Genomic DNA, 9,681 nt, shown 5'->3' with positions numbered 1-9,681 from the left:
AGGAAGATAACTATATCTCAAGGGCCACTCCCTGTCAAATCAACTCCTCTGAATATTTATTTTGCTGCCCTGCTATGCACTGATGTACAACACTTACAAAATACCCTGGTCCATTTTGGAGAAGAGTCTGTCACACAAGTGAACAGGAAACTTGGTTTCAAGTGAGTGTGATGATCCAACACTAATTACAAAAGGTATCTTCAGGTAGGGCTACCATCTCTGGACTCCAAAATCTCAGCTCATGACTAGAAGACCACAAAAGCTACAAAAAACTCTTTGCCACCAGGTAACAGTCCTCTGGAGTTTTGCAGCCCTGATCCAGTAGGCCTGTTTTCTCATGTGAGCCCACCCTTTGTATCAGGAGACAGTTTTATGGTAAAGACTGGCCCTGGTCAAGCTGCCAAGACGATTTGCAAGGCAGAGAAGACCATCAAAGGTGGTATTTTTTTTCATGTTACAGAAGAGCCTGTTAGATGACTTGGTCAAATAAAGCAGCTTGAATGACAGTGCCTGAGGCTACACAAAAAGGATGCAGTTGGACTCCTGCTTGCCTGCTCTCCAAAGACTCTTGAAGGACAGCTATTTTATAGAAGGAGTTTCATAAGGGGTAGTAGTAAAATAGCCAGTAATAAAAATAAACTCACTCTCTTCCCTTTATTGATTCTTGAATTGCTGTTAGGATAGGGTCTCATTTGAGCTGGGCCACCTAGGTCTCAGCCCATGATACAGCTTTAATCCAGCTGTAGATCTGGGAGGAGAGACTCATCAAGGGGATGTGGCAAGACAAACTGCTTTGTTACATGTTTAAGATTGCTGGCTAATAGGTTGATTGATTGTGCCTTTCACAGTAGTGACAATTGGTGGAAAATAAAGCATAACCTGTTACAGAATAAACAAATGTTTATACAAGAGCAGAGGGGGTGGCTTTTAGGGTGCAACCTCAGGTGTCCATGTAGTCACTGTGAATCAGACTTCATTCATGGTGGATTTTACTTTAAAAGGATATAACAATTGGCATCAACTTCATGAACTAGGCTGTCTACTTCATCAAATGTGAGTAGCTGATGAAACAGTTGAATAGACTCCTCTAAAAGCATGTGGCTAAGGCTGCCGAGCAAAAGTGTCCCCATCTTAATGATTTCAGTATCTAATCCTAAGGATTAAAATGGACCAACCTAATCACGTACGATAAACGTTTAAGTAGGGTGATATGTGGATTTGGAAAGATCACAAGGGTATCTCCTACTTGTAATGCAGACTTCAACTTTTACCTTGGCCATGAGTTGTAATCTAATAGCAACACAGAAAATTACAGGTTCCTCACTGCTGCATTAGTCTAAAAGCAAAATAAGAATGAGACAAATGTATGTTTGAAAGTAGATGTACTTTTATTTAGGCACAGCCATCAAAGAGGCAGAGTTAGACGCAGCGCTTTTGATTGCAAATACGCATTTCATGTCATGTTGTGAAACAATGAGGGATCTCTTTTTTCCCCAAGAACAGCATTTCCTTGGAGTAGTGGGTAGAGTGGGGTGGGTCAAGGACCATTCTAGGTACAGCCAAAAGTCATCCTGTTCCATCTCTGTCATATTCACCTTTTTTCTGCTACCATCAACCTCATTCTTTTTTTAAATTGCTTTCTTTATTCTTTATGGAGACGCTATCATGAAAAGGAGGAATTACTGTTACCAAGAATCTGAACTGAATAATTCTTCCGAAATTAGGTTGAAGACCAGTTGACCACTTCTGATGTAATATGCTGAGAGCCTCTAAGAGGATAGTCAAATCGGTTTGGGGGGAAATTTGCAATAGCTGAGCAGATTAGATGGAAACATCCCTGTAAAACACCAGGCATTAAAAAGCAGGGATTTATTATGGTTTTGTGGTTAGCTCCCTAGTATTAAACTATGATGTATCTGGAAAGAGGGATCCAATCTACCTACTGTAATTACAAGAAACAGTGTACACAATAGAAATGAATTAGTTTTTAAACAACTGTTTTGGATTATATAGTATGGTGGCCTGTGGGGGAGGCAGAAGGCAGAAATAATGCTGCAAGTGCAATTTTAAGGGAGTAATTCCAATAAAGATTACAAGGATAATTACATCTGATTTTTTTTTTTTTTTTTTTTTTTTTGGCCTCCTGTTCTACTGTTAAAGGCACAGGAGATGCTTGCCAGAAATGATGGAGATGCCAACCATTATGCATATTGCTCTTGCTTCAAAATGTTTATAAAAAGTGGCCACTGGGAGAAAAGAAAATCTGCAAACATTATAGTGGGAGGGAAGGCAGAAAAGAACCCACCCATAGAACAGTCTACCAGAAGTGGATTTCAGAAGCCACTGGGAGGAGGTGAGGCTTGCAGTTTAAAAAGACATGTTCCCACAGTTCCAAGTGGCTGGTTTGCATCACAGTTACCCTCATTGATGAAAGTGGGAAATGTAAATTTGGAGGGTGATTTTTAAAGCCAGTGTTTGATCCAGCCATCTTAGGGCCTCCACAGTTGGGGAAGGGGATACTTGCATCCCAGGCTGCTGCTAATTTAAGCAATCAGCAGTTTAAGGGAATTTCTTAGCGGGAGGAGCCAGGAGAAAATTTTTAAGAGTCAAGGAAGTGTATTGTGAGTGAGACTGGTGAACAAATTAGTAAATGGAAGCTAGTGGATTAAGATGTGAGTTTATTAGGAAAACAAAAATGCTCTGCCCTTAGGGCAAATGTTCCTAGTTTATTTTGCAAAATAGCAGGTAGCACACCTGGGCAAACTACAGAATGAACTTCCAAGGTATCTGATGGGTTGCAGCCTTAGCCAAACCCAGATTAGCCCAACGTTTAACCCAGATAGCATTCCAGAATATCAGAGAGAAGGACATAAGTAAGATTATACTGGAATAATTATTCTAGCTATACTGGAAAATGGTCATGTAGGAGAAATGGAGTAGCTAGAATTGATGGGTTTGCTTTCAGGTTGTTGCTGGTAACCAGGAGCCAGTTTGGTCTAGGGGTTAAGGCACCAGGCTAGGAACCAGGAGACTGTGAGTTCTAGTTCCGCCTTAGGCATGAAAGCCGGCTGGGTGACCTTGGGCCAGTCACTCTCTCTCAGCCCAACTCACCTCACGGGGTTGTTGTGGGGAAAATAGGAGGAGGAAGGAGTATTAGGTAAGTTTGCCACCTTGAGTTATTTATAAAAATAATTAAGGCAGGATAGTAAATACATACATACGTACATACATACATACCAGGCCCCATTGCAATAAGGCCATATTTGTCCATAACCTGGTGGCAGATGAGTAAGTGGAACTGGTATGCATTATTGAAACCTGGCTGAGTTAGGATGGGAAGATAGGCCTGTCTAACATACACCCTCCAGATCCCCAAGTGAACGTCTTTGAGGATGTTAAAGCAGAAATTTTCCATAGAGCTTTCCTAGGATGCCGTTACATTGCTGACACTGAGGTGGGCTGTTGATGGTATACCATGAGTTGCCTTTACATATTTGTCTTTTCATTGGCTTTATTGATTGATGGAATATTATACACCTCCAGCAGACATTTTAGCATCACTGTTATATACATATCATAAATGAATAAAGAGCTGAGAGTTTAATTCTGGCAGCCTTCCACATTCTGGTATCTTCCCCACTTGATGTCCTCACTGGACAATAAATTAGGAAGGATGCTATAAGATATAGATGGTGAGGAAATGCTTGATTTGGATTGAGCTCTGAGGGTTTGGGGTTAATGCAGGAGAGGGGGTGGTTGGGATACGTCCTGACCAATGACCTCTCAGAAAGGCCAGCCGTATCATTGAGCATTTTGAGGCGGCTGCCCAAGGCAGCATAGGTGGAAGGAGGATAAGGGCAAGGAGGACACGGCTGTAGTGTCCGTGTAGCTTGCCCTCTGCCTCCTAAGCTAAATGGCTGTTCTTAGGTCTGATGGAGGCTCTTGTTCTGCTGCCAACGTGGATGAGTCCAGTGCTGGTTTCTACACTGGAATGGGTGGGCTGGGGAGCAGCATTGGTTCTTTGTCTCAGGCAGCAAAATGTCTCATTTAGGCCCTAGGTTTAAACCTAGGTTTCTTTAGACGGACAAACTATAACAGATTAACTCTGGTTCCAAAGCAGTAGTGTTGTGTAGCCCCAGCAAGTGCTGTTTGAGTCTAGTCCTCTCAGAGGATTGTGCTGAGTGTATTGTCTTCGTCCACCTCCTCCTCCTCAGGATGGCGTTTGATGCTGGGAACTGGCAGGGATTTGAGGTACTCCAAGTGACGCTGGGTTTCGGCTTGGTTGCGCCGGATATAATAGATGACATAAGTGATAACAACAGCAAACCAGGCAAACATAGTGAGCAGCATCGAGAAGTCAGTGCTCTTCTGCTGAGTGACACAGAAATTGACACCCCTACTGAGCAAATCGGCCAAAGTCTTTCCAATATACTCCTTCCAGGTTGCGGTGGTGCACACAATCTCCTCTGCCATCCACGTACCTGAGGAAAGAGCCCTCATCAGCTCCTGCAGTGAGCAATCACAATGCCAGGGATTGTCATAAAGTTCTAGCTTAACCCAGGTCAGCATGACGAAGGGAGCAGCATCTATTCTTTGTAGCTTGTTTCCTGAAAGATCTAAGAGCCTCAGTGCACCACCCAAGCCATGGAAGGCCCCTGGAGCAATGCTCTCAATGAGATTGTCTGCAAGGTGAAGTTCATGGAGCAGTTTCAGGCCACGGAAGGCCCCATTGGATATGTGGATGATCCAGTTAGAGTCTAGATACAATACACGAGTGTCATGAGGAATGTCAAAAGGGATAATCATTAGATTTCTCCAATTGCACCATACCATGCCATTTCCTGGTGGGCAGTCACACCTTTGAGGGCATGAGAGATGGCCATGCAAGCCATGGATCAGGAACAAGAAGACAGACAACACCGACATTTCTGCTGAATTCTTCTCTTCCTCACAAAGAATAGTGAGATCCTGGTTTGCAGGCCCAGAACTTTGACTGAAAAGCAAAGGGATGGGAAGAAGGTAAGTGAGAGTGATAAAGGCCCTTCCAACACATTTCATGGGTTTATTTTGGCAGTGGCTGTGATCATATGACATTAAGCAATAAAGCTTCATTAATAAATGGGCACACAATATTTTTCTGTTCGTTATGAGTTATATTTAACCAAACATTGAGGCCTACCATTTCCTCTCCACCTGGAAAGGCCTCGTTCTGGCTTGGTGCAAATTGTAACGGCTTACAAATTCTATTTTCCTTAAATCAAAAATAGTCAATGTTTTGGAGGTGGATGATAAATTAGCCTCAAATCTTGATTAAAATGCAGAAAAGAAGGGGAGCAGTAAAATGGTGGCACAGTCATATGCTAATTAATTAAGCTTTGGTTTATCATATACGAACACAGGCAGTTTTTCCATGCTGGAAATTTTGTCACACTTCTTTCAACAAGAGGTAGACGAAATGTAAATCTGAATCTAGTGGTAGATCTTGGTGATTCCTATAGGTATCTACTCAAAAGTAAGCCTCATTCATTCCCAGGTAAACTGTTCATTCCCAGGTAAGTGAATGAGATTGCCACTTAAAATAAAGATTTTTCCAAATTATCTTTCATTTTTTGTTACTTGGGTACATCAGCTAATACCTAACTTGCTTTAGAGATCTCTTATGTCTCCAGCTATTTTCCCTCTCAAATTCAGCAGTGTAAAAAGGAGAGGTGTATTTGGCTATTGGAAATACAGGTTTTATGCATAATCATAATTAAACCCGAACTGAACTGCCAGTGCAACTTATAACTCAGTGATTAGAGGAGAGGAAGCCCGATGAGGGCGTAAAGGACAGGACTTATAAAAAATATTAATAATGGTAGCAACTGAAATAACAGCTTAGGTTAGAAACAAAGGTAGATTAGAAAGATTAGAAATTTAAGTCTTAGACTCTATTAAGAAACAGGGTGGTTGTCCAGGACAATTTGCTTCTGAAGTTGTTGTTTTTTTTTCTTTCAGAAGATTACAAAAAGAAGCTCATAAATTTACAGTAGAATACTTACTAGTATCTTTATTCTTTTTTCCTAACCATGCTTATACAATTGCCAGATTCCTGTACCTGCTTCTGTGCCTTTAAAAACAGCACAATCTGTCTATGACTCTCTCCCTGCCAGGAAATGCTTCACTTCTGAACTGCTACACTCAAGTCACTGTTGCAGACACCAAAGTTGACAAGCCTATCTTCTCTCAGCCTTGCTTTTGCTTCATTTAGAAAATGGCAATATATATATTTTTAATGGTTTGCTACTGTTACATGCTCGAAAACTAGCTTATCTGTGTCTTCAGATTTATATGATTAAATGAATACCAGTGCTTTGCTCTGCCTTCACCTGGAACAGAAATAGCCGATGCACTTCTATCTGTGAGTGATTATACGATCTACCTACACCCGATGTAGAAATGTGGTGGTATGATCTGGGTAGCCAAAACGGATCAGAAGACTCCAGAGCCGTTGCTCAGCGATTTTTGTCTTTCAACTCTTGTACTGAAATAGATGAAGCTTGAAGTAGTACAGAAGTTGGAACGCCTTGGAGACAGTAAGTTGAAGACATTTTCTAGACTTCCATAACATTTCTTGAATGAGGCAGAGCCCACAAAACCTTTCTTTGGAAGGGAACCCTGCTTCCTTCAAAGGCATCATCCAGGTGTCACGTAAATAACCTCTGGCTCTCCTATGCCCATTGATTTGAAGGGAGACCTATAGAAGAGAGGTTTTTTTTTTCCTTCCAAATCTAGAGGATGTGTTGTGCTTTTATGCTATGCTTCTCTGCTTAGCAATAACTCCCATTGAGTTCACCCAGGCTTGACCCTGGTGGAAAAGAAGCTTATGTGTACAGTATGTGCATGCACAACCGTGGCCATTTATATGATCAGCTACAGGAAGGTGCTGGCTAAACTGAAGTACCCAACCTAGGGCCATATTACTATTGTCTAAAGTTCATCTGGCCTAGGTTGTTTTTGCCTAGGGTGTGTAAACATTAGGATGGGGCTTTGCTTATTCCCATGCTACAGATGATTATTTATCTGCAGACTGGATCATGGTACACTGCCCACTGTAACATTTCCCCCAGCCTTCACCCCCCTGTAAACTTTAATCCCAATGAATCTCAAAGAAAAAGCAGCATTAGTTAATCCAGTTCTTGATATGCCGCAGAAGGGATCGTCAAGCCCAGACTAAAGACTTTCGAGCGAAGGAGACCCAATTATTAGCTGATGCCTCCATCACCGCAGCCATCATGCCACACTCACCTGCATGAACAAGACGTTTGGATCAGTCTTCTGTCGCCCAAAGTCAAGGGAGCCTCCTAGCCTTACCTGCAGCTTCTGCCTGGCTTCCTTTGAGGGATGCAGGAACCAGAAATGCCACGAATCAACTTCTCCCAGGATGTCCTCTCGGTCTAGTTCCCTGCCTGCTGCCCAGCTGAAGAGATTGAGACACATGACTCTGTGAGTGGGAGGAGAGAGCGAGCCCTCACTGGACTGCAGGAGGAGTGGCAGGAAGAGCTGTTTGTGTTTGTAACACATGAATACGAACTTCTGAAAAGCTGGTGATGCAGACTAATGCAGCAGCCTCCTCCCACCTCACCCCAGAACTGGACACCCTAACTTTTAGGACTTTTCGATGATGCGTGGCAGCCCACTTCCCGTTTTGTGGGCCGAGCCAGCATTTTCTGCTGTTTTTCTTGGGAGTTTTTTTTCAGGTAGGCTTCCTTTGCTGAATAAATTATGTTTGTAATTTTCAGGAAGTTTTCCTTCGTTCAATGAATTATGTTCAACCTGTATTACAGAGAGCTGGTTTGGTCTGCTGGTTAAGGCTCCAGGCTAGAAACCACGAAACCAGGAGTTCTGGTCCCGCCTGAGGCACGAAGCCAGCCAGGCGATCCTGGGCCAGTCCTTCTCTCCAGCTGTAGGAAGCAGGCAAGGGCAAGCCACTTCTGAAGAACCTTGCCAAGAAGACTGCAAGGAATTGGCCAGGCAGTCCCCAGGAGTCAACACTGACTTGAAGTCACCAAAGTAAGTAAATAAATCCAGTTTTAGCATTTTGAAACTACTTTTTGTGCGCTTTCCACCTTGTTAAGACAGGAAAGCATGCCATCTATTAGGTTGGTCTGATGAGGCCCTTTTAGAAGGTCTGTCAGCAGAAATGCCATTTCTATCCATGAAAGGTGAGACAACAGACTTTAATGGTGCCCAAACCTGAACATCTTCTAGAACGCCATATAAACAATGATACCACTTACCGCTTTTAGCATGAACATTTTTAATTATGGTACTTTTTAAATTTGTTTTTAAAAGTAGCTCTCTCAAATAAAAAAAAGATTATGGCTACTTATGTTGGTCATTTGAATTCTTGTGTGTCACCTGAAATCCATTTCAAGTTTAGAAATCTGTAAAATAAACGCTCAAGAACAAACAGTGCCAGTTACGTGGAGGTTGCTGAGTTCACATGGCAAATAGCTGTGAATGGGGTTCCTTCCCCCCACCCCAGTAACTACCTCTATTTAAAATGATTTAAGGTAATTCTGATGTAGCAAGTGCACCTTTTAAAACCAGACAAGCCTAGCTGGAGCTTTGGTAGACATTACTTTTCTACTCCAAAACACTTGAAAGCAAATTTTTCACTGAAAATGCTGTTTATGAAATTTCCTGATAGCCTGGAAATAGGCAGGAGGAAGTATAAAAGGAAACCATCTGGTGCCAAGAAACCCAAAATAAATAACTGAAGTCAAAGGTCCAGAGTTGCAGCCTTCTCCAGTCTGGCACTTTGAAGATGTATGGAAACTACAACCCCCATAATTCCTAGCTATATCGCTCTAGAGCAGTGGTCAAAACTGTGGTCCACTATCACTCCTTTTGTGGCCTCCTGAATACACCCCAGCAGGCATGGCCTACATTTTTTTACTTTGGAGGAACGATTTCAAATGGCAAGAGGTAGGTCTTAAAAGGGTAAGGCCCCCGTTTCAGCCCAAGCTTCCCCTCATATTGGGACTTTGTACCCTGGGCTTGTTCACTTTGGGGATATGACCCTAAACATGCTTGCAAAGCCCAGTGCAGGCTTCTGCCTAATGAACACCCTCCTCCAGACAAAGCCAAAATATGCTTGCCACAGAAAAGGCTGGCCCAAATGAATGTGACTGAGCTAATTTGCCTCCATTTCCAGAATGGGAAGATGGAGTATAGCTGCCGCTTTACTATCTCTAGATGTTGAATGTGCTTTATGTCACATGACAGAACACAGGATGGATTCAGGCTTAAAGCTAAGTCAGGTCTTCGCAATGTGTCATTTTTGTTATTAAAATTGCAAAACAGTTTTGAAAACTGAAATCAGGACAATTGAAATCTTGGAAGACATTCATGCAGTATTCTACGGCAGGAGACCAAAATCTCACAAGATCTGATTGAAATCGTAAGAGTTTTCTGTTAATGGTATGCAACAGTTCTCATAATTTCAGCATTTTTTGTTGGTGCCTGGGCTGTTGCACAGAACTGTGGTCATAATGGTCAAGCCTAGAAAAAGTTGCTGATTCTTGATACAAATCACACCTATTAAAATCTGAAGAGAGAAATGGCTAATTAAAATGGGCTAGCTTAGTTCCTGTCCTGTTACGTAACAAAGTAGAAAGCACCAAATGAAAAATGCTA

General features: G+C 42.3%; 1 protein-coding gene across 1 annotated transcript; it reads right to left on the bottom strand.

Moving 5' to 3' along the window:
• Nucleotides 1-3,801: 3,801 nt before the first annotated feature.
• On the bottom strand, nt 3,802-7,578 carry LOC134492415 (leucine-rich repeat-containing protein 3-like). Its single transcript, XM_063296586.1, has 2 exons — nt 7,354-7,578; nt 3,802-4,993 (listed from the first exon to the last, which is right to left on the bottom strand). Exon 2 carries the CDS (start codon nt 4,924-4,926, stop codon nt 4,165-4,167), a length of 762 nt encoding a protein of 253 aa, XP_063152656.1. The 5' UTR covers nt 4,927-4,993; nt 7,354-7,578; the 3' UTR covers nt 3,802-4,164.
• Nucleotides 7,579-9,681: the final 2,103 nt, after the last annotated feature.

Source organism: Candoia aspera, chromosome 2 (genome assembly GCF_035149785.1).
Source record: "Candoia aspera isolate rCanAsp1 chromosome 2, rCanAsp1.hap2, whole genome shotgun sequence".
In the NCBI taxonomy this organism is placed as follows: domain Eukaryota; kingdom Metazoa; phylum Chordata; class Lepidosauria; order Squamata; family Boidae; genus Candoia; species Candoia aspera.
The sequence above is the reverse complement of the archived record's forward strand: the minus strand, read 5'-3'. Positions and strand labels throughout refer to the sequence as shown.